Genomic DNA, 26,503 nt, shown 5'->3' with positions numbered 1-26,503 from the left:
GAATTATACATTACACAGGGCCAGCTCGGCCCTTCCTGCTGGAGGACCCTGCCAGTGTTGGCCCTTCATAATGAATAGGAAAGGGAATAAAAAGGAACCCTGCTGCCGGTGTGTGCCGTGTGAGAAATTCTATTCACTTTCTATTTATATTTTTTATACCATGTACTCCAGCGCTGCAGCTTCCCACTATCTGCTTCTTTCTCTGGCTTATTGCTGATTACTTCCAAGGTATTAAATGCAATGCAACTCGAGTGGTCTGAGGAAGACGTTACCACAAAGGCTTTCACGTTACAACAACAGGTTTTAGGTACTTTAATCTAAAGGGAGCAGCTGCCCTTTTCCCCGACACTGCTGCCGAGTCACTGCGCATGTACACACTCCCTCACAGCACTCTCATCTACCAGCTGGCCTTTCCAATGAACTCAGCCTCAATCAGCCTTTATCACCGGTATTGTTAGGCAGGGCAATAAGTTAAAGAAGGGAAGTAAGAGTAAGAGTGGATTGGAAGTCATGGGGAGTGTTTCAACCTTACAGAAGAGAATAGTAATATGATTGTGTTGGGTGGGTAACGGCGAGTTGATGCTTGGGTGGGTAACGGCGAGTTGAAGGGGCAGCTAAAGGAGAAAAAAAAATAAACCTTAACCTAAAGTAGAAGCTGCAGCGTTCCTTCTATGATGATTCAGGAGGCAGGAAGTATACCCCATGCATGGTGATGTGTTCATCCGGACGCATCTCCTGCACAGAAAAGATGGGGGGGGGGGCTAAATGCATATGGGGGGCATTCTGCACGAAACCCAATGTATTTGCACGAGAGACGCCATGACAATGTAAAGGTATTTTGCGGCTACCATAGTCATAAAGGTGGACTGCCCCTTTAACTGTGCAATGAATTACACAATACGCAGCAATATTAACCCCTTAAGGACAATGGGCGGTCCCTAAACTCATTGAAAACAATGCATTTTGAGCCCGTACATGTACGGACTTTGTCATTAAGGGGTTAAGACAACGTAACATTTATAGGATTCTTTTCCCTCTCTTCGGAATACGGGGCAAATACCCTGCAGTCTCCCCCCCCATCAAAAAAAAAGAAGAAGAAAAAAAACTGCTTTGGCAGGACAGGCAGAGACACGAACAATGGGTTAATTCTCGGTGATTGTTTCGATACCCAGACAAGGTAGACTAAGCAAATCATATCTGTCATCACTTCCAGTTGTGAAGAATGAAAAAAAAAAAAAAAAAAAAAGGAAACCGGAGGTTTGAAAACAATGCGAAACATGCGCGCATGCATAGTTACACCGAGTGAAGGTATGTCATTCAAAGATTTCTTACGGAAATTTAAGTGCCCAAGGAATTGCCTGTTACACTACAGACACAATACAAATATTTTTATTCATATTTATCCAGATCTATTCCATATAAGACACTAGTCATTAGTGTCTTATTTGCAGAATAAATATGAAAAATTGTAGCTATTAAATAAAACCTCAACTTCGCACCCACAAAAAAAGAGCTCATCTGCAAGGGCAAATTAAACGGCTGCTGACTTAGAACAATAACACGGCGCCTGATGCCGAAGCAGATATCAACGTTTAGTGGAAGTGGATATCATAGAAAAAGCAGTAATGTTCCCCAAGCGTTCGGGAGCTCAGGTCTCTTTAGATGGAAGGATATTAGATGCTCTGTCACATCAGCTGAAGCCGCTCTTGGTTGGAGTGGGAAGCGATGGGTCTGTGTGCGGGCTCCGGCACATCCGGTGATGCTGCGTCACATGAGCTGAAACCGCTCTTGGTTGGAGTGGGAAGCGATGGGTCTGTGTGCGGGCTCCGGCACATCCGGTGATTCAGCGTCACATCAGCTGAAGCTGCTCTTGGTTGGAGTGGGAAGCGATGGGTCTGTGTGCGGGCTCCGGCACATCCGGTGATGCTGCGTCACATGAGCTGAAGCCGCTCTTGGTTGGAGTGGGAAGCGATGGGTCTGTGTGCGGGCTCCGGCACATCCGGTGATTCAGCGTCACATCAGCTGAAGCCGCTCTTGGTTGGAGCGGGAAGCGATGGGTCTGTGTGCGGGCTCCGGCACATCCGGTGATTCAGCGTCACATGAGCTGATGGCGCTCTTGGTTGGAGTGGGAAGCAGCTGGTCTGTGTGCGGGCTCCAGCACATCCGGTGATTCAGCGTCACATCAGCTGAAGCCGCTCTTGGTTGGAGTGGGAAGCGATGGGTCTGTGTGCGGGCTCCGGCACATCCGGTGATGCTGCGTCACATGAGCTGACAGTTCCCTCTTTTAGTGTGTGTTCTGATATCGAAGCGTATAACACCGCATCTGCCAGCAGTAAATTCAAGAGAAAAGAAAGACATCCAAGCACCGTGCTTATCCCGGAGAATATGTGGGATTAAATGCTTCATTCTGTATTTAAATCCCGTGTTAAAACCCTGCGCGCTGATCACCTTAATGCCTCCTCCCAAGGTGACTGCTCCTTACTGCCCGATTCATGCGAGACATTTGGCAGACGGCCATGAAAGAACAAATAAGAAGATGGCGGGGTCAGCGCCAGCCTTTATTTAGCATCGTCAATAACTCTGCCACCTCCCTGCGGCGGACACACGGGTTCGGCAGGAAAACGGCGGCAATCAGATAAGACCCGGTGTGCCCGGTTTTCCTGATGCTGGGTTCTACTCTTAGAACTCCGGATAACAATTATTTAATATACATTGTATATTCACTAGTAGGACTTAAATTCGTATACATTGCATATATTTTATTCTGTAAATACTTTTATATAGGTTTTGTAACAGGAAAACGTAACATTTTACTTCATTGCAATTCCCAGTAAGTTCGCTATTTATAACATAACGACTATGGATTATTCAGTGCTGGGAAACCCTTATTATGGGGCTTATCTCATGCAAGCGAGTGCTTTGACGTTCAATATTAGACAGTCCTCAGAGCGGCTTCCGCGTCTGTATGCTTCGTACACACAAGTAGATCATGCACCAAATGGCTTATCGGTGGGAAGTTCTAGATGTGGAACATTCGCCCAGTAAACCAACGCAATGAGTATTCTAATATGGATTATTCCACTAGCTCGACATAGAAGTGGCAGCCCTGCTGCAGCAGCTTCCCTCCTCGTCCATAGTCTGCCAATCAATGGCAGGAAAGTCTTCCCATTAAGATCAACAGCAGCACTTTCCACAGGTGTACACGAGGGGGGTATGAGTACACAGCGTGCCCCAAACCAGTGCTGGAAACTCACTGGAGAAGCGTATATCAAATGTTTATGGCCAAGCACATGTCTTGCAGGGCACAAGGGGGTGGGGGGGGGATAAGGGGTAAATGCATATGGAGGGATTCTGCTTCCTTGCAAAACAGAATACACAAAAATGTAAAGGGGACAATGAGCTATCATATGCATCAGATCACACGCGATGGCTGGAGTGTCCCTTTACGGGAAAGGAAATTTGGGGGAAAACGGCATAGCTACAGTCATGGCGGGAAGCAGCACGGTGGTCTAGTGATGGAGCAGGAAGATCTTCCCAAACGTACTACCCATTGGGTCACACAACCATTGGGACTCGAAATGCTTGGTTACGGGGAAGGAGATTCTCTCTGCAAGGCTATACCTGCCCCAAATAAATGCGTGATGACGGTGAACACGCCATCCGCCCCATCTATTCCCCCCAATAATAATAATAATAATATTAAATGCTAGAGAATACAACCCATCCAAAAAGAACATCAAATGTTAGAAAAATAGTAAGATCTCATTTCTGCTTCTCCAATTAAGGCAGCTACAAGCAACCCTGTAATTAACACTTCGTCCTTGCCTTTCTGGGTTCTTACGAGATCCTACCGGCGGCTGCGGGATCTGTATCTTAAAGACACCGAAAACTGTGAAATCCACAGCACTAAAACAAAAAACAAACCCCTCGCCCCAAACAGAAGAAAGCAAGAGAAATACTACAATCATTAATGATTTACGGCGATTTAAACGCAGCCTCTCAACACTCACGCCGTTCCTGGAATAAACGAAAAATGTATTACGCAACCACCCGGAATGTTCGATTTACGGAATATTCCAACATGGCCGCAGACTGGAGAATAGATCTCGAAATACCAGGACGCCCATCCTCGGGGTGTGTCAGGCTTCAACAATCATAAAGCTAATGAACACGTACGTACATTACCTTTATGCCCTTTAACCATTTTAATGCCAGACTACTGTGAAAAAGGAAAAAAAGGATATTTCTGACTGTGACATAATTGCAAAAGGGTTTTCGAACCATCAATTAGCCTTTTAAACTTAAACTTGGATCAGCGAACACAACGTGCCATTGGAACACAGGAGTGATGGGAGTGAAAAAGGAGTGATGGGAGTGATAAAGGGCCTCTGTACGCCTATAAAGGTATTCCAATAAAAATCAATAGTCATTTACAACATTAGCACTGTTAAGCTTTTCTCTCTCTCATATATATATATATATATATATATATATATATATATATATATATATATATATATATATATAAGAAACACACATTGTAATAAATAAAAAAGTAGAAAGAATGCCTTCCTACAATGCTGATTTTTTGCAAGAAACCTGCAGGAATTCAGTTTTTATGTTGTATTGCAGCATTGCGTGTACACTGGCAGGTGGAGTTTCTAGATTCTGGTGGTGCTAAAAGAAAAAAAAGAAAATAAATTAATAAGAATAATGCCAATACATTTCTGGGACTACTCAGTGACATGGGGTGCCGAGATCAGAGAAAATAGGCTGGGAATCAGAGCATGACAAACAAAACAATTATTTACAGGATTCGGGTGCCTTTTTTAATATTTTCGGTAGGGAAGAGGTGGAATATTTTGAAAGCGGCTGCATAAAGATCGCAAGCTCTCAAACACAATAAAATAAAACGTATTATAACTATGGACGTCTTACTTAAAGGTGTCGTTCCACTTTAGACAATGCGTTCGTCGTGCTTCGCTCTGGCATGCAAACCGAATAAACCTTAGTTGAACTTTTGTTGTATAACTTCTCGGAAGCGTTCGGACATATACTGGTCCAGGCTGATTATATCTAAGGGGGCAGGTCCAGGGGGGCAGAACTGTCTCCTCTACAAGATGCGGGGCAAATTACTTTGAGCCAATTGGGGTAACCAGCCAAGCATCCATTGTACCTTTACGCTGTGCACTCTTGTGGGGTATCAGACCTAGGGCAGCTATCATCTAAATACATCTCTAACTAGGAATTGTGTATCTAATGCTAACACTCTAATTCTGCAGAATAGGTGGAACCGCACCTTTAATATCAATATAACTAGATAACAGACACATTTTGTTCAACTGCCAATCATGAATATATTTACCAAAACGGCAGTTCTTCTAGAAAATATTGAATCCAATCACGCTTAAATACTTATTATTGCTGACACGGGGTAAAAACTGTATTTGAAAAGATATATTAGAATCTAGCAACATGTATAGATCAAAAATGGCTGCCATGACTGAAGGGGGTCGGTATGTGATTTAAAGGGCAGCCGAGGAAGCATGGGCCATGAAAAAAAATTCACTGGCGAATGTCCAATGTAACCACATTTTGTAGAGAGCACACAAAGAACAAAGGAAGGACATTGATAATAGTGCCTTTCAATGTGTTTACTCTACATTAAAAAGGACGGCGTCTACATGAAATAGGACTGTTATGCCTATGAACGCCATCATTATATTTTCGCTACAGAACGTATGGCCGGTGCATTAAGATGCATGTCCTCCTCCTCTGAATGAAGAATATTATGTGGTGGGAAGAAGCGGTAGACGAAGTCTATGGAAACTAACCGGGGGCAATTTATTTCAATTCCTCTGGCGGCCAAGTTTCTTGGAGTCATTGCTTTTGTTCTGTAACAAAGCAAAATTTTTTGCTGTAAAATCCCGAAAACCCTTAACAGCAGTTTACCTGCATGAGAGACACAAACTAATCCTCGGAACTAATTGTATATAACGACACAAACAACCGTTACTAAAGCTCATCTGCGCCTAGACTAGAGCCTCCGCAAATAACACAGCCGTGATCCAAAGTTAAAGGAGCAGAGCAACCGGCCCCGGCGCCGCACACGGCAACCAGCATTACTGTTAAATATGAACAGTCATTAAAATTATAGTCCACTGAGCCTATGGACTGTGAAGGCATTTCACTATGATGCCATCTAATTACCTACACTGGGTCTATGAGACATCTGGGAAACTTGGCATGTACTCAAGATGGGCTTCCCAACCCGCAAGAGCTAGTGAGCCGCGACCATCGTAGAGAGGTTATCGATGGTGGTTGGAAAGTCCTTTTAGGTACATAGGGGAACAAAGGAAAGGATTTTGAGATGATCGATCCCATGAATGAGCTAGGTGGATCTGGGCATGACTGTGTGGTCCTTCATGCGCCTAATGACACATATTTTGGTTGCACTGGTACCTTCCATCATCCTAATTGTTCAACAAGCTATAATAGTGGAGAAGGATGGATATGAAAGCGAGAGTAATGGTTAAAGGTAGCCGGAGTTTACATTAAAGAGCAAATTTCTAACACATGTAGAACTTATAGGAACCTCACAATTGCAATAAGTCAATGGCCGTGAATTCTCCAGTTTTATCTAAAATCCAGGACTCTGTTAAATATAATTTGATTATCACTGGTTTAGGAGTCCCAATGTTTGGCACATTAACAAAAAAAAAAAAAAAGTTCCATAACTTAAAAACAGTCAAGTCATCCTTTCAGACATCGGGGGTTTATCAAGCAAAAACAGGACGAACAGCTCAGTTCTAAGCTAGCGAAGATGAGGCAATAGCGACAGAAAACATCAAATTATAATTGGGAGTGAACTGCTTTAAAAAAAAAACAAAAAACAATGGCTTTAATTAGACTTTAAAAGGCAAAGCCTCGTGAGCCGGGTATAACTCAACATTTTAACCCACGGATTTAGTGTTATTGCCGCATATAACCTTTCGGTAGAACTCATTCGCACTCCCAACATAAATTTACACCGCCAACCACATGAGGCTCCACCGAACACTACGATCTGTTCGCCAAAGAGGGGCCGGGCATGTCAACTCTCTGATACCCCCCCGAGTATAACGAAGGCCAAACCTTGGTGAGCTTCTCTTGGCCTTAAAAAACCCCCCCACACATAACGGTAGTTAAATAGTTAAACTCACCTGCAAAGTCCCTCTTTAGTAAACAGACCCTACGATCTTATACAATACGCCATCTATATTAACCCTACGTTTACTTTCACACGCCATGCCTCTGCATTTGCCATCAAGCTCAGACATTCGTAGGATGAATGGATACTTGGATCATACCGAGTCGATCGTTCTTTATTACCAGGATATGCTTGGGGTCACCGACAGCCGCAGAGATGTGTTTCGGGGCACTGATTGCACACACCCCTGGCACGGGATGAGTTAATAGGAAATATAAAGTACCCAAGGGCCACTGTTTTGGCCAAAGGCTCGGACGTTTCCTAAAGCAAGAGAGTTCGGTTTGCTATCGTGATCGCGAAAACATGTTATTGTTGCGTTACCTTGGAAACCCTAGTCTCTCAATGACTTTAGAGAATAAGACAGACGCTCATAAGCCGTCGGTCGTCGTGCCACGGACCGCGTCCTGCTTCCCCGGCACGTAAGGTTCTCAGTAAAAAAAAATCTCATAAGCACTGCTCCCGACGGTGCATGCTGGAGGGAGTATTAATAAAAGATTCAGGATATGCTAATTCTGTTTAACCAGGTTAAATACCCATGGGTGAAAGCGTGTGCTCCCTTGTGCAACAGCGAGAAGCTGGTATTTCCAGCTCCGCGCGGCAGCAATCATACGTCAAAGATCCGCCGGCCCATTATCATCAACCTGTTATTCTGTTTTAACGTCTTCACCCTTTCTAGGTAACCGCACGAAGTTCTCACTAACGTAGAGGTCTATTCACTAAAGAGAGAGTCGTTAGATGAGCTGCCGTCTCAGCCCTGTGATTTGACTGTGCGGTTAATATGAAGATCCAGCCCCAGTGGCCGGCCCTGTGCAATGTCTAAGGGGCCAGCTCAGCCTTTTGATGGAGAAACTTGGCGACGAAAAAGTGAATGAGCTTTAAAACCCCAACTCTCCCCTTAGTGAATACACCCCATCGCCGAAATTAAAATATACTGTAAGCCAGAACAGCAGCGATATGGTTCCTATATGTACAATACTGATGAGAATACACAATAATAACAACAATAATAATAATAGTTATAACAACAACGATAATAGTAATAATAATAGTAATAGTGGGTTATCTAGTTTGGGGATATTCTTGTGGATCACCCACTTAAACTATTTTGATGACATATTTTGATGATCCCCCCCCCAAAGCTACTCCTTAATACTTTGATAATAATGATCTTATTCTACCTACAAACTTCCTACACAAACAATACTGCCGAGTAATATACACTTCATCAAAAAGTGTCTACTCAAACGCACAACTCTGTTACATTTGTCACGTTTCAACTATATATATATATATATATATGTATTGTTTGAGCAGGGCCCTCCATACCTCGTTTATGTAAGTCGAATTGTTTTGCTATATACTATATTATGTCCGTTTACTCATAGTACAGGGCTACGGAATAACATGGTGCTATATAAAACAATAAATATGATATTGGTTCAGCCGTATTAGTCCAGTAGACAAGATGTCAAAAAAACAGACTATTCCAATACTGTTTTATATATATAATGCAACCATTTCACTATATACACCTGTTTAACAGTAGTGTGTGTGTGTGTATATATATATATATGAGTATATATACACACACCTCAGGTTGTGCGGCCGGTCATGTGTAACGTGCTGCAGTACGGAGTTTAAACTTGTCTTTTTATGATGAAACCGCAGAAGAAAATGTTATGTTACGATTGCAAGCTTCGGTGAGTACGACCTCCCCCGCCACCTCTTCTGTTGTTTAAACATTCATTTTAGACAGAATTTCAACGTTACACCACAATGTACAACAATACCAGCACAATACACAATAATAACAACACTAAATAAATAATAATTTGTCTCCCAAACAGGGCCAGAACCCATGTTTCAAAAAGCCTGGACCCCTAACTTTGTGATTTCTATAGATGAGACTCCCAAACCTATCCGGGTCACTCCTAAAACCGCAGCTAATCCAAATCATAATCATATATATATATATATATATATATATATATATATATATATATATATATATATATATATATATATATATACACACGCACACACACACACACATATATATATATATATATATATATATATATATATATATATATATATATATATATATATATATATATATATATATATATCCCCCAGACAGCCAGGTACGCATTTAGACTGCATTACTGATAGTGTACACACCCGCCTGAGGGGCTTCGTGGACTCCTGGGGTGTCAGGCACCTGCCATTCCCGGGGCAGAGCTGTACGGACCTCCTCCCCCTGTAACACTGACCTCCGTCAATATGCGGGACTCCTGCCTTCTCTTCCTGCTGCCAGTCTCTCAGTGCCCCGTACACCTCTCCTACAGCAAGCCCCGCAGGACAAACCAGTTCCGAGCGCGCAGCCGTCACACGCCCCGCGTCACCCGATTGACAAGTGGGATGGGTGGCTGGCTGGATGGCAGGCGGAGAAAGAGTGCGGGCGGGCGCAGGCAGGTGCAGCGATGATCTGCTGGTTACTGAACACGCACGTAAAGCATAGTTGTGCGGTCGGGCTCATCAGATTATTATTATTATTTTATATATAGCGCCATCATATTCTGCAGCTTTTTTTTATTCTTTCAGTTTTTTTCACTGTAAATGTTAATTATTGCAGCTTTGTCTCCATATTATATGAAAATAATCTGCGGTATTAACATTCTAGCGTTTACATATTATTATAACTATTGTTAATATTATTATTAATAATAATTGCTTGAATAATGTATTATCATTCTACACAGCGTTCAAATATTCAACGATATTTGATGTAAAGTAACATTTTTTTTTTAAACCTAGATCCTATTAGGACAGGGAAAAAACAGTCTAATTTTCTTTCTGTGACTTTTCTCAACTTTTCTAGTTTTTTCACCCCCAAATTTCTGCACACATGCCATGACAAAATTCATGCGTCATAACAACAGCATGACACAAGTTATGTAACTGGGCCCCTCAGAAAAAAAGTTGGTAAAAAATCTGTGCGGGTTCCACTTTTGTAGCTAAAAACATTCCCAGAAAAAAAAAAGTTTAATAATGGAAAATTCTGTGTTTCGGGTTGTTTTTTAAGGATCCTACGGTCCCGATTTTATTCTCCAGTGTTTGGGACAACCTCGAGATACTTGGTAAGTATAGGTGTGCTAAAGGGGGGTGTACACAGGGCAATAGAACATATATATATAAATTAAACTATTTTATTAACATTTAAGTTCATAACCGATGGTAGAGAAATAAAAAATCAAATAGCCAAAAACAATTGTTTATCGTGAAACGCAGCTATGCATACGCATTAATGTAACGACACCCTCAAACCCAGCAAACCTTCTGAGCCCCTATAAAAGAGGGACATCAGGGGAGGAAGGAATGATTTGGGGCCACAAGAGGGACTGCCCCTTCTAAAAAGGGACACTAGGGAAGTATGGTCAATATTGCCAGTGTGTCGCTTTTTTCGTGTTTTTGGCCTTCTATGACATCATAAACGTAACCGCGCTGCCTTGAGACAAAAACGTTATTTATTCACACAAAATAAGAAGCACACACTCTCCTCCAATGACTTAAATAAGGAAACTATTTTGTTCATACTAATAAAGTTTTTCACATGCGCGCCTGTAGACTACGCTGATTGGTTGACGTTTGTGACGATTCCATACGCGACGTCGCTTTTTTTGAATGACGTAGAAAAAGGGCGCCTGGTCACTCATACAAGATGTTCAGGAAGCCGAATCGTAATTTACGCGTTCGAAAAGCAGAATCCAGTGAAGAGGAGGGAGAAGAAGAAGGGGGAAAGGAGGAAGAAAATGAGCGGATCCGGTCTAACAAGCAGAGGAGAGATGGCCGCAGGGGTCTGACCTGCGCGACCAGAAAGAAGAGGGGAGAAAGAAGCGCGGATTTTCCTGGGGGTGGTAGTAATAATGGAGATGATGAAGAAGAAGTGCTGGGCGGTGGGCAGAGCAGCGAGGAGGATGATGACGGAGATGGCTGTGTCAAGCTGCCCAGGAGCGGCGGGCCTAGGAGTCTGCTGAGTTTCACAGAGGAGAGGGAAGGTAAGAGCCGGGCTGACTGAATATTGCATCCCGTGTACAGCCATGAAAGCGTTTTTATGCTTTACGGTTCAACCTTTTTGATCCATTTCTTGTTTTCATAGACAGAATTTTGTTTTTCTTTAAAAAACAAGTGCCCCCAAGCTTTTCAGTGGTAGTGTGTGTGTGTGTATATATGTATATGTGTGTGTGTGTATATATATATATATATATATATATATCACAGACACACGCAGGGCATGACAAACCCCGGGTGCCCGGTAGCAATGGCATCTAGAAACCACTTGCTAGCGGCTACCATCATGAATCTGGCGCCCTATGCTTGTGGAGACCGGCAATGCCATTGTGAATCCGTTATTGTATGTTTTCCGGTGGGGGCATGGTGAGAGGGGGGGGGGCTGGTGAGGGGGTGCCTTGAGGCTCCCAGCGGGAAAGCATACGGTGCCTGATTCACAATGGCAGAAGATAGGCAGTGGTGTGGCTGGTCTCTGGGAGGTGGGAGAGTCAGTGTGTGTGCATTAGCATGCATGTGTATATCAACATATAGTGTTGGAGTGTCTATTCATGTGTGGGGTTAGCATGTGTGTACAGGAGTGTAGCATGTTTGCGTGTGTTACTGTAAGGTGTTTGACAGCATGTCCATAGTAAATAGAGGAAATCACTGCGCTGGCTTAAACAGGTCTGTGAAGGCTAGTGTTAGGTGCCGCCGGTATGGATGTGGCAGCTTCTGGTATTGTGGTCACAGTCCGTCTGAATATCTTCTGAAGCTGTGGAATGTTAGCTTTTATGTATGGTTGTATTTTTTTTCTTTTTTTTTCTTTCTGTATGTTCCAGGTGAAGACGTGTCGTTTAAGGTTAAGAAGCCGTCTGTGAACGCGGTAGTGTTTAGAGTGCAGAAGAAGACAGAAAATGGAGACCATGCAAAGAAGCAAAATGATGTTGGTGCGTATAGACTTTTTGGAAGTGCTGGTCTATATATATATATATATATATATATATATATGTGTATATGTATTTAAATTAAGCAACAATGATGCAATTTTTTGTTGCACATCGCTGCCCAAATCCTATTCAATCAATTCCTAGGGCTTGGCTTTTATTCACTGTTGCTGTTGTGATTTCAGCCAATTTGTAAAGATAATAGCAATCCTTTGCTTTTACAAACTTGTGCTCATAATGTGGTCCGTGGTCCAGTAGACTCTTTAAGGCGATCTTGTGCATGACGAGTTAGAAATCTTTGTGGATTTACATCCTTAAAGAAAACAACCAGACAACTATTTGGTGATTCTGCAAAATCATTTTAATGTAACGTTCCTGTTGTGCTTTCCGAGGCTTTTGCGCTGTCTCTAGCATTGTATCCATTGTTTGCAAATATTAACTATATGATGAGTTATTCACTATTGTGTATACTTTTGACAAACTGAGAATAGCTGTGATAATGTTATGTGCCTGAAGGCCCGCTTTACTGAATGACTACAACAGTGAAAGTTTGTTTTTTACTCGTAGAACAATATGTCCAAGTCGCTTTAATGAAATGAACTCTCAGACAGCAAAGTTATGAATAGACTAATCACTAATGAACCTTTTTGACATATAATGGATCTCCTGCTTTATGCTAATGATGCGCAAGTTTGTAACTGTTTTATTGTTTGTTTTTTTCCTTTGACAAAATAAGTTGCTGTGCATTCGGGGAGGGATGGTTGTTCTGAGCCTGAAAGTGAAGCTGAAAGCGAAGAACGCACAGATTCCCCAACTTTGGACAAGGACTTAACAGGTTCTGACGTCTGCAGCCCATCTCAATCTCTTTCTGACACGGAACCTACAGGTTTGCGCTTGTTTGTGGCATGGGTTCTGTTCTCTATGTCTTAACAGAGAAGGTGGTAAAGATACCTCTGGACAATGTGCCAGCTTGATAAAATACTATATATATATATATTATTTGTAAGGCGTTCCTTAAGCATATTTGTCATTTTTCAATGATAATGCTAGAACCTTTCCAGATAAACATCAGATACGATGTTATGTCTCTACTGTTTTTGGATTGTTTTCATTGTCTGGTCAAGTCGAATGTTGCATCACCGAAGATAGACTGGGTACAGCTGACATTGTCGTCTGGTGATGTTTCTCCATAAACTTACCAGGGTATCATTAGTGATTCTTGTCACTGTTTTTGTTCAGAGCAGGTGATATCCCAGACTTGAAAACCATCCAAGCAGCTCGCAGACAACGTAGAAGAGCTCAAGCCCAAGGTGATTACTTATCGCTTGATACGTCACAGACCAGGACAGATTCCAGCCAGTCAGATAGTGATGACGATCTTGATGACCATGAGAAAAGAATCCAATTTGCACCGGGGACCAAAACGCTGAAGGAGCAGATGGCAGGCGAGATATGTATGTTGAATATAGAATTACGGTCTTTATTCATGTTGATCGAGATTTTGTTTCAAATGAGGAAAAATATTGTTTATGTCGCTTGTTTAACTTTAGCTAAGGGATTCCAAAGACTTGAACTGAGCTTTGACTCCGCGTTTCAGAGAAACACATTGACTTACCCTAAATTAAACAGAGAAACAAGAAAACCCTTGGGCTCGTTGACACGTTCCGAACTGAAAAAGAGAGAGAAATCCTATATTTAAAAAAATAAAATAAAAAAATGTATCTATATTTATTACTTGGGGCTTTTCACTCCGGGAGCTGACCAGAAAAAAAGTGAATCTATAACGCATACAACTTTTAAGGATTTAATTATTAAAAGTGGTTCTTATTTTGTTCTTTGTAATATCTTATATCTAGCTCTTGGCGGGCTCACAGGGACAGGAGCAGTCATTGCACCCCCATCATCAAATGGGCAATGTCTGCATTATGCATTTACATCAACAAAGTTCAGTTTTGTTTGTTTAAAAACCTCTGTAAACCTGAACTCCGCTCGTTTGTTGTTGAAAGGGTGCCAGAACCGATAAATAACCACTGAAAAGGAGGAGAATATGTTGAAGAATAATTACGTGGCGTGTAGTTAAGATGGCCAACCTCCCACTTAAATTGAATTTCTAATACATAACTGCTTGGTTAGTTTTGCATCTAAGCATCATTACATAGTTTTACTCAGCATTAGTAACTTTAACTATATAAGTGGCTATACATATGTTTTCTACCTTCTGTGAGTTAATTGTGTTACGATTCATTTTGGACACTGTTCATGTTCCTGTCGTAATGATTATTTTCTTTTTCAGCATCGGGGAATGAATCTGACAGAGAAGAGAATCAGGAGGATGTCGACTTTCAGGACAGATGGGAGGAACAGCAGATTAAGAAAGCAATCAAGTTTTTACAAGTAATGTTTTACTTTCCAACTCGGCTTCTGGCCCAGGTTTTGTGAATATCCCTTTTGGAACAAAATGCGGTAACTCCAAAGTCCTGTTAAGTGTGACCTGAGGACTGGGTTGGGAACCGCTGGTCTATATCCATCAATGTTCATTAATTAAACATGGGCACCACTAACTGAATTTAACACTTTCACAAGCAAACACAGTATTAGAGACACATTGCTGGTACTGCTGAATGCTCAAACCTTTCCCCGAAACAATTCTTATTAGTAAAAGTTTGCCTCCTCATTTTTGAACACTGATCAGATAAAATAAAACTAGTTATCTATTAAGGTATACATGCTTAGCATATTAGAGAGCTCAATCCATGTGTTTTATTTCAACTTGACTAATTTTGTTGTCTTTTTCTTAGGTTGTAGATGAAGATATGGTGCCTGTGCGACCCCCACAAAGGGTTAGAAGAGCTGCAGAGCCAAGGGTGTCCTTGCCACAAGTAACGGTGGGAGATATCAAAAAGAGGCTCGCTGCAAGGCAAGATAAATATGACCCACAAAGTGAAGGGTCTTTTCCTTATATTGAAATTAGTTGAGTTCTATACATATGTCATCTTTTTATATATTTGGCACCATTTGTTTGTCCAATGTTGTTATGTATTATGACTGCAGCAAATGAGATGCCCACTGTGCTGAACATGGCTTGTCTCCTGTTCTGAGACAGACTTTGACTTATTTTACATATCGGGGAAGAAACAACCTGATTACCTGAAAAGCTTATACTAATTTGGGAGCATTCTTCATAAAATCGGTTTGTGTGATTCGAATTCTGTTTGTAACAAACCGTGTGTGTGTCTGAACACAGAGGACTCCCTCTTGAAAATCCGTGGAAATAAATAAGATAACCAATCATCTTACCCCAAAATGAAACATTAAGCCAATTACTGGGATGCCATATTTATTTTTTTTCTCATTTTTAGGATTGCATCTTTTCAAGAGGTTCACAAGTCTCATACACAAGAGAGTGAAAAATATAAGTATGATATTGAGAGCTCTAAACACTTGCTAGAAAAGCTTGAGAAATCCACAAGTGAGCAAAGCTACAAGTTTTTCAAGGAGATAAAATCTTATGTAGATAACTACGTTGACTGTCTGAATGAAAAGGTTAGTGACGGCTCCAGAAGGCGCTGAAAGCTGTAACCTTGCGCTGAAAGTATCCTTATCTAGAGTAGAAACCATATTACTGTTCACCATTTTTTTTTTTTAATTTTTTTTTGGAATGGCTGATCTAAAATATTTTAACCGTGAATTCTCATACAGAATATAGACAAAAAGGATGTAGGGCAACTCCTACAGTATCTGGCTACATATAATTCTAGGGTGACACGGTAAGAAACAGGCCACATGCTAGGTTAGGGGTGTCCAATGTGTGGCCCTCCAGCTGCTGCAGAACTACATCGCCCAGCCCCTTAACTGAAAGAGCATTATGGGAGATGTAGTCCTGCAGCAGCTGGAGGGGGCTGCACGTTGGACACCCCTGTGCTAGTTAAACAGATATTTATTACTTAATATAAAATGCATATCTGCTAAAATTGTCCTATTGGAATCTATAGATATTTTTAATTATGATGGATAATTACATCTCTGCTAATAATTTTAATAGAGAAGCCCTTATTATTAGTTATTCCTAGCATTTAAGTCTTACGATAGATGGAAGCTTTAGTCCTTATAGTAGGGCGGATAACGTACAACCTGCTGAAATAAACCGCAAAATTGTTTCTTTGTGTGTTCTGTAATTAAAAAAACATAATTCTTACTTTGTAATCTACTTTTTTAACGTGCATTTCCTGTTTTTTTTTTTGTTTTTCTTTTCTCTTTTGGGGGGGTTCTTTTTTTGTTTAAACACTAGATCAGCCAGATACATGAACTGGAGTCTGAGATGTTTACAGTGGTGCATCAGAGAGCCAGACTTCAGCTGCAGCGGAGGCAAGAGGACCTCCGTAACGAGTCCGCTGCAATTTTGAAGCTATCTGGTTAGTATGTCGCTAATACACATTAACCCATTAAATAAAGTAAGAATGACATAACTCCTCCTGTTTGCCCGTTGCTGTTTTTTGTTTTTTTCCTCAAACATCTTTGTTAATGGAAATATAGAGAAGCCCAAGTCTTGGAGAGATATCGATGTGATTTTATTGAGGCTACAAATAAACGTGATTGCTATTAACCACAACTAATGACCCAGGTTTAAATGTTGTACACTTCTTTTTAATATATAAAAGATTGCTGTCTGGAGTAGCCAAAAGGAACATGGCCTCCTTTTAGATGGCCAATTATTATATGTAATAAGGCTCGAATTACTTCTTGTAGTCCTGATTAGCAGCAAACAATATATATTTATATGTATATCTTTTTATTTTTTTTGGTGTTTAGCAGGAATTGACAAGGAATCGGAGAACCCAGTTGCAAACCTTTTAGAAGACTCACGTTTGCGAAGGTGAGGGAAACATCCGTACAGAAATTGTACTGACTGTATGTGTGCCCAACAGCAAAAATGGCTACTTTTACCCCCTTAAAGATCCGTTTTTGCACCTAGCCAGCATCGGTTGTTTCTTTGTCACAGATGCCCCAACCAGCATTCATTTTGCAATGAGCAAGGATTGTGTGCCATGGATTTAAGTCACAGCTTGTCTGCGTTTTTGTGTCTCAATATTTAACAAAATCCTCAAAAGGAATCTTTTCTAAGACAGCCGTGTATTGCTGAACTAGGGTTCCATCTGTCCTCTTTTACAGGAACACTCCAGATAACATATGCAATTTAATGCCTATGGTAGCTGTGTGATCCACCTTGCAAAGGCATGGGGGAATTCTGCATCCAATCAGCTTTAGCGCGTGTGAACACTGCATGCAGGGGGGTCTGTCCCTGTGCGCATATATATGAAAAGTGCTGCCATTGATATCAGTGGGAACACTTTCCTGCCACTAACTGATTGCTTCAGGCGGCCAATTGGCTGCAAGAACGATCTGATCTGCTGTAGGAGTGCTGCTGCAGGTCAGCCGTTTCTGTGTCTGATAAGAGCTTTGGTTGTATTTTTGTCTTGGGGGGGCGGGGGGAGTAAATTAAAGTACTTTAATAGGTATTCTTCTTTACTGTGGCTGGCAGGGATTATATACGGTCTCTTTAATGGCACTCATCATCACCTACCACAATAGCTGTATTCCCCTTTTCTCTTGTACCCGGCTCCTTTTAGAATATAAATATGTGAACGTGGATCTCTTATGCCTCAAGTGATCTAAGCTATATGTAAAGTAAACCATTTGAATAACTATAAATTTAAAAGAAACAAATGAAAAAAGAAACCAAATTGGCTGGTTCATCAAGGTAACCTGGCCGTTCACTTTTATCCGATTCACCTCCTTATTTAACCTGTTTGTTTCTGTTTCGCGGTGTTTGCAGGTAATACATTGATTTGTTGCTAAATTGCACAACTATATTTATTTTAACCCTTTCTTTCTATCCAGGAGCCGAAGGCAAGAGAGGCGCGAACTCATTGGAATTAAAGATCATCATGAAGGAATGTCTAGTGATGATGAGATGCCTCCCGGAGAGGAGAATTCTTTCCAACAAAACAGAGGTGCCATGTTAAGACACTTATACGGTTTAACCCCTTCACAACCAAATATACTTTGCAGCTGAGAGCTGAGAAGATGAGAGTTCCAGCATTTTTTTTCTTCTAGTTTCCTAGTTCTCAATTAGTGCACCCAGACCAATTTGTTTTTATGTATATGTATGTATGTGTATATATATATATATATATATATATATATATATATATAATATACTATGTTTGTATGTAACACTGTGTTAAGAATGACTTTGCAGAACATATACAAACTCATAACAACAACATGGGATATCAGATTGATTTTATACTTTTTATAAATAATCATAATTTATGCAGTCAAATAGACCTCTGGTGTTTATGGTATCGTTGCTTTTTACTTCATGTATAGCAGAAAGGTGGTAATGATGGTGGAGGCACTGGTTAACGTATTTGTCAAATGTATTGTTTTGCTCTGAACCAACTTGATTAATGTCTTGTCTGTTTATCTTCCTACAGCCAGAATATGTCTTCAGAGTAAAGGCGTATTTGATGATGTACATGAAGACTTTCATCGGGTTAAGAACATCTTATCCAAGTTTCACGAATGGAGAGAACGATTTCCAGATACATATTATGATGCTTACATTGGTTTATGCATTCCCAAACTACTCAATCCGATAATCAGATTGCAGCTCCTGGACTGGAACCCATTAGAGGTAGAATTTATTTGTTGTGTTTGTTTTTACAGGAGTGTTGTCATAACATAAAGGACTATTTTAACTAGGGCTGCAACTAACGATTATTTTAATAATCAATTAGTTGGCCGATTATTTTTTCGATTAATCGGATAAAAAAAACAATATGCAAATTTTTTGTTTATTTAAAATAATTTAATGAACTGGATGTTAAAAAACAACTTAAAATTTACATTAACATTCTTATTTTGTTATGATGTAATAAAAAAACAATATTTTCAAAGTACAAGAACCCAAACACAATATTTATGAAACAAAATAACCCCAAACATTCTGAAAAGAGGTGGACTATTACTGTTCAAGAAACTTTGCACCCAGCACTTTGCACCCAGCCCTGGCACTTTGCACCCAGCCCTGGCACTTTGCACCCAGCCCTGGCACTTTGCACCCAGCCCTGGCACTTTGCACCCAGCCCTGGCACTTTGCACCCAGCCCTGGCACTTTGCACCCAGCCCTGGCACTTTGCACCCAGCCCTGCCCCCACACTCTGCCCTGCACCCACACTCACACTCTGCCCTGCCCCCACACTCACACTCTGCCCTGCCCCCACACTCACACCCTGCCCTGCATCCCCACCCCCACTCTGCCCTGCACTCAGTCTCCTACCCTGGCCTGCCCCCCCACCCCTACTCTGCCCTGCATCCCCTGAAACCCCACCCCCACCCCCGTGAATCGCTCTGTGCGAACGGAGCCACTCGCACAGAGCGATTCGCACAGACATGAAGAATACTTACCTCCGGAACGCGTCACATCCGTCACGGAACTAAAAGAAGGCGGAGAGTGCAGTAGCGGAAGCGGGGAACGCTCGCGGAGGTAAGTAAAAGGAGCCAACAACGAATCGATCACTCGATTAATCGATAACGGAAATCGTCGACAACGATTTCCGTTATCGATTATTATCGATTTTATCGATTCGTTGTTTCAGCCCTAATTTTAACCTAGCCAGTTGAGATCTGTGGGAGAATATGGTAGAAGTAGCATAGCAATAAAATTCCTGTTCTAAAACTCTCACTCGCTCCTGCACTCTGTGAAAGGGATTGATCCGGAAGTAGGAATTAAAGGCTATGCTTTGCACCATTTAGTATGCAAATTATGTGTGTCTGTGTGTGTAATATACACATCCAAACAACTCTTTACAAAAGCAGAAGGGATTTTGAAACGCTCTCCTTATCTACACAGGCTACCACTGTGCTTGAGGAGATGGAGTGGTACGGTGAAGTTGAAGAGTTCTCTTGTGCCGGTGGAGACCCTGAAAACGGTGTTGAAGACAATACAGATGTCAACATTTTATCATCCGTGATTGAAAAGTGTGTTGTTCCAAAGGTTTCAGGTGAGACAGTTCATAGGTTATAGTCGTATGCTACCGTTCAAAGGTTTGGGGTCACTAAGCCGTTTTCATGGAAAACAAGGAAATTCCTAGTTGTAATATAACCGCAGAAGGGTTTCTAACCATCAATTAACCTTTTAAACCCAAACTTGGAATAGCGAACACAACATCCCATTTGAACACAGAAGTGATGGGAGTGCCTATGAAGATATTACATAACACCCCCCCCCCCCCCCCCCCCCCCCCCCCCCCCCCAAGATGAGTAACAATCTCATAACCAGCATTTGGGATTTATTCACTAACGGGTCAGGTTGCAGGAAAATTGCGTTGGGAAGGGCCCAGTCTAGAAAGATTCTCCTGCAAAGAGGGCTGAGGTGGCACCCATGTCATGCATAGTTAAATGGATGGGAATACAAAAAATGATATACCTATGCTTTGCTCAGGGCCATTTTATTGCTTCATGCATAATATGCTTCCTGTGATCGGCCCTTCTTTATGAATATTGAAGATCTCACCTAAAGCACCCATTTAAGTGAATAAACACTATAGTGTTACACCGCCCCCCCCCGGTGCTTAAACATTTCTCCAGTTCTATGTATTGGCATCTTCATTGGAAAGCTGTTCTTTTTTTATTTATTTCATTGCAAGTCATTTTACCCCCAGAGTTTGTGGAGCACATCTGGGATCCAGTGTCATCGACGCACACAAAACACTTGGTTTGTTTCTGCAAAACCTATGTATTGGGGGACGAGTCCAAAAAGGCAGTAGAGGTAAGGAGGTGTTTTATAGCACAATCTATCTACACTAAAACCTGTACAAATTCTGTAATCTATATACACATATTACACATGTTTTTCCTCTGCTTTTATTTTAAGGGTTTGGTAGGCTGTCTTATTTCAAGATTAAAGAAGGCTATTGAAGATGATGTATTTATTCCATTGTACCCCAAAAGGTAAAGTACTTGACAAATCTTCTACACAAATATCGGGTTTGCCCTGACAATGCACACTGCACATTTAGTCTACCAGCGCTGCAGGGGACCTGGATCCTCCTCTCTGGCAGCCGGTGAACGTCTCTTCCGCTGCGGCTTCTATGATGGAGCACCAGCATGACATGACCTTCCGGTGCTCCAATGGTGAAGTCCCGGTGGAAGTGCCGGACAGCAGCGGAGGTTCTCTACGTGCATCGGGCACGTAGACAACTGCCCCTATTAGACACCAGGGAATCTGGGGATGCATTGGCAAGTCAGGGGGGCAGAGTGGCACATCAGGGAGCTATAAGGCTTATCAGGGAGGCAGAGTAGCATATTTTAAGGCATAACTGGGGGGCAGATGTGCATAACTGGGAGACAGGTTGGCACATGAAAGGAAATAAAAACAAAATGCATTTCTCTCAATTATAGTTTTTATTAAATGTGAAAATAGAATTGTGAATTGATATTTACTAGTAAAATTTTTCTTATAGGCTTTTTTTCTCAAATTAATATTTACATTTTGGGGGGTCATCTTATAATGGAGCAAATGTGGTATATAGCCCTGACACCTTTTTCTTGTTCTAAATCTAATTATAATAGTGCTTTACAAGATAAAAATTCTCCACGGTCAAAATTCCAAGAAAGGCAGTTTTGGGCAGCCGTGAAGGTGAGTACGAATCGTCTGTTATGCTCATTTACTGTGTAGTATAAATAACCATGGACATCAACTGTGCCCATTCTTGCTACTCAGATGCTCAACAACATTATGTTATGGGATGGATTTCTCCAAGAAGAAGCCTTGCAAGAACTTGGAGTGGACAAACTGCTCAATCGCTACCTCCTCTTAATACTTTTGAATACGACTCCTGACTCTGATATGATCAACAAGTCTAGAAAGGTAACCTTCCATTCTTAATACCGTAAGGCTGGCACCATGGGATCTGCTGACGCTGGATAAATACAATGTGTAACGGGTTCACCGAGAGAGCTGTACTCGCTCCCAGAGATCACTACCAGCACCAGTCAGCATGCACACCTTGGAACCCTGCTATGTGCACCCAATAAGTAGACACGACTACCTTGAATTGGGTACAGCAAGAATGAACATTTTATCGAACAGAATATATCATGTTTATCCACAGAAACATCAAGGCAACAGCCAGGTTTTAAACAGAACAAAAGGCCTCAATCACATCAGTACATAACTAGATGACATCACACACGATTAAGAGTTAACTAGAACAATTGGGCACCAAGTCTCTGTCGGTATTGAGTTAGTCTTCCTTTGGTTTGTCCTGTAGGTTGTGGAATATCTCCCACAGAGTTGGTTTAAAGGTCTTGATAGTGGATCTACTCTACCTCGCTTGGCAAATTTCAGCAAACACCTACTACACAGCGCGCATGCACTGCACAAGTTAAATGACGGGTATGTATTTTTATATAATCTTGTATATATTATATATCCTCTATGGAGCAAGACCTTTTTACGCAAATCACAATTTCCTTGCGTCATACAGTCTTAACTAAACCCTGAGTCTAAATAAAAGGTTAACGCATCTATGTTGCCTGTTGGGCTATATTACCTTTTATCGCGTACCGTAGCCGTTTAATCGTATGTTAACCATGTTGGAAATATATACGTATATAAGGAATGCAGTTTTTTTGGATTGTTCAAAAGCACGTGCACAGGATGGGTTTTGGTCCATAAGTCACTCCATCACCTTCTCTGTAGTTAATTCACGCATTTTATACGATGAAAAAAAAAAAGTGATATCTACCTTTGAACTCGGCTTAGGTTCCAATGAGGTCTCAACCAACGAATGCCTGTAATTTAGTAATCTCGGGTCATATGATTACACGCTTTACACAAAGGAAACTTATTCTATTCCCCCTATTGCGGATCTGAATTATGGCTATAATAGCATATTATTTAAGTCATGTTCTGCCTTTTTTAAGACAGTTTGCATTATTCTTTCAGTGAAAACGTGGCCGTTCTGGTGTCTCTGCTAAAGAAGATCAAAGCTTTTGGTTATGTGGATGAACTTGTCAGTAAATACAACCTGAAGATCTGAAACGGATCACTTAACGGACACGTGTTTGCCCAATATGTTTTGTTTGTGAGGGGTTAGTTCTCAACAAGTGACCTCGGCTGACGCTTTCTGATTATTTCATCCGTTCTTATTCGAGTCAGTCTTGTTTTAAAGAATTTCCGGAATACAAAAGAAATTGAAAGGTTTTTATGCAATTGCTCTCCTGTGTTATCGGTTTCCGAAATATACACGCAGCTAGGAGGGGACGGGCGACCGATGTTTTTGGGATCTTATGCAGAGGAATACAAACTCAATTTAATGAATGCAAAACTAGGAAGTATAAGGAAAAAATCTGAAACTTCCATTCATAATGTGCGGGTAATGATAGAATATATAACACAGCAGCTTCATTATGGTGGCCATCTGTTTTTTTGGGGGTTTTTTTGTAAGTACAAAGGGTTAACCAAATAAAGTTATTTATATTTTAAGTGTCCTCTTTTTAATTAGACCTCTTGGAAGTTACTTAAATGTTATTTTTGGAACAAATCTACAGTATACAGACTTTGGGGTCATCACTTAACATCTGAAGGTTTTGGAAGAACGTCCCATGTTCCTACAAAACATTTGGTTGCTGCCGTTTTAAAAGTCATGCCCTATAATCAGATTTGGTGTAGGCATGCTGGTCTGCCATGAAGGAATAGCGTCTGGAGTTAGGGGCAGAGTTGTTCATCCTGATTAACAATCCTTTCCCTTATACAAGTTTTCAAGATTATGAACCTTCTGTCTGGGTCCCAGGCTGTTGCCCCCACATCATAGGACAGGCTGGAGGACATGTCTATGATGGTACTTCTGGATTTACCCAAATGTCTCATTTTAAATTACTCTCATAAAAAGTATATTTTTGGATGGACAACCCATGATATTTCAGGTACTATTTGGACACTTACCCTGCAATCGTTTGGTCACCAATCTCTGACAAAGTGAGCCGTAATTAATTTCTGGGGTTTTTGTTTTTTTTATACCACCCTCCCCATATTTGTACAGATTACATGTAACTGCAGAGAAATGTATATAAAAATGTATTCACATAATCCAGAGACGCAGCTAAATACCCCATGTGCATAGGTTTTTGTATTTCATTTTACTTTTTTTATAAATACATATATTACACAGCAGTGCTCGCTGTACATGAATGTGCATGTCACTGCCTCAGTCAAAGTGACAACGGCTTGGTCAGCTTATCACTGTCAGAGGTGCTTCCGTCTCATGCTCCAGGGGAGACACTTTGGCAGCTCCCCACTATGGTGTCTGCCTGTTACCGGTCTCATATCAGTGTTAAATGACAAGCAGTCCAAGGTCGCTGGACGGACCATCTACCTCACCTCGGCCATATGGAGCTCTGCTAGCGCACAGCATGCCTTGCGCTGATGGCTGCCCATAGTTTTTGAGAGCAGAATCAATCACTAGTTGATGTAGACAGAGGGTGACAAGAGGGGCATGAATGCAGCAGAGTTTTTTTTTTTTTTTTTTTTTTTTTTATCCTTTCTACTTAATGCTGAAGGCTATGGATGAGTCGCTCACATATTTTGGCAGCTTTTAGGAAGATGCTGGTGCAGTGGTTTCGACCACAGCGGTAGAAATGGTGGTGACTGAAATTCTACAACGTTTGCTGCCCTGTTAGAGATGGGGACTTTGTGGGGTTGCATAGCAGATATGAATATTGAGTGTTGTGCCAATTCCTTGACAGTGGATAATACGAAGGCACTGTTCGTTCCCGATACTGGCCATTTACAAGTGTATTACCTGCAACTTACACCTGGTACCTCATCCATACACTCAGATGGATAGACATTTCCAACACATTCATGTTTATAATACATTTTAATTATTAAAGCCTGTAATACTACAGCAAACTTAAATGTTTAACCACCACTTACTTCACTTACTGGATAGAATTGTCACTTACCAAAACGCCACGATGCCTTGAAACCGATGTTATCAGCACATTCGTTAAAGACTCCACCGTGACAGTCTTCGAGACCGTGCCACAATATGTGCCCAGAAGAGTGCCGTCTGTGGTTGGACCATCAGTCACGTTAACGTAATCATGTGAACAGCTTGTCGATCTCTCCATGTCAAAGATGGGGAAATTGAGGGATATATATTAAAAATAAAAGGAATGAGGATCCAAATAGACAGTCACCCCAATGCCAACAGTGATCCAATGATATCACTGGCTTCGTTCACAAAGCAGTACTCCAGCTTTGCTTAAGGACTAGTTCTCCCAGAGTGCTCCCATTTTGTACGAGGCTCTTCCAATATTTTGTTACCTTCTCAGGAAGGGCTTCACCACTGCTAAGTGGTGGGATATTGACCACCGCACAAGTAGGCACAACACAGACCACTGGAGGGTCGAGCTTGTGGCGGATAGGTCTTATATCTTATGAGGCCAAAGGTTGAATGGCTTCGTCTTAGACAGAGTTAAGCAGTTCTTGGAATTTAGAGCTGAAACAACTAATCGATAAGAATCTATAATAGATCATGAATAGTTGCCAATGTATTTCATTATAGATTAATTGAATTGATTTTATAGACTATAAAATGAGGGTTTTCCAGAGCAAATGCTCTGAAATACCGTTAGTGTTACTATCTGACCTCTATTTGAGGTCGGATTACAAGACCAAGATCCCCCGCAGTGCTGCAGGGGACATGGATCATCCTCTCCGGCAGCCAGCGTGCATCACGCAGACATCCTCCACTTCTGCCGGGGCTTCTATGACTGAATGCCGGCATCACATGACTGTCTGGTATTCCATAAAAGAAGCCCCGGCGGAAGTGGAGGGCAGAAGCTGCCAGGGAGAAGGATTCAGGTCCCCTTCAACGTTGGAGGATAATCTGGTAGCCGGTGGGCGTCTGCGCAGACAATCTCAGCTACTGCCCTCCACTTCTGCTGGGGCTTCTATGATGGAGCACCGGTGTTACATGACTTCCTGGTGCCCAGTCATAAATGCTTTAGCGAGTGCTGGCCAGCAGCGGAGGCCCCCCACTAGACACCAGGGAGTATGGGAGGGGAGGCATAAGGCATAAGGCATATCAGGGGGATGTAAGGCATATCAAGGTGGCAGGATGGCTTATAGGGAGGTATAAAGAATATTATGAAAATTATGAAAATAGTTAGTTGCAGCCCTACTGAA

General features: G+C 41.5%; 1 protein-coding gene across 1 annotated transcript; it reads left to right on the top strand.

The window, feature by feature from the left end:
- The first annotated feature begins 10,970 nt into the window (after positions 1–10,970).
- Positions 10,971–23,351, top strand: GCFC2 (GC-rich sequence DNA-binding factor 2). The gene is made up of 17 exons (XM_089491858.1): positions 10,971–11,307; positions 12,139–12,246; positions 13,488–13,697; positions 14,537–14,637; positions 15,042–15,160; positions 15,603–15,786; positions 16,532–16,655; positions 17,056–17,116; positions 18,142–18,278; positions 18,765–18,940; positions 20,159–20,309; positions 20,970–21,076; positions 21,182–21,258; positions 21,880–21,946; positions 22,031–22,177; positions 22,581–22,705; positions 23,258–23,351. Exons 1-17 carry the CDS (start codon positions 10,971–10,973, stop codon positions 23,349–23,351), a joined length of 2,325 nt encoding a protein of 774 aa, XP_089347984.1.
- The last annotated feature ends 3,152 nt before the right edge of the window (positions 23,352–26,503 follow it).

The sequence above is a fragment of the Sceloporus occidentalis genome, unplaced genomic scaffold (assembly GCF_023333645.1).
Source record: "Sceloporus occidentalis isolate IW3139 unplaced genomic scaffold, rSceOcc1.0.p SCAF_52, whole genome shotgun sequence".
NCBI lineage: Eukaryota > Metazoa > Chordata > Lepidosauria > Squamata > Phrynosomatidae > Sceloporus > Sceloporus occidentalis.
Note: the sequence above shows the minus strand (reverse complement) of the source record. Positions and strands in the feature narration are given on the sequence as shown.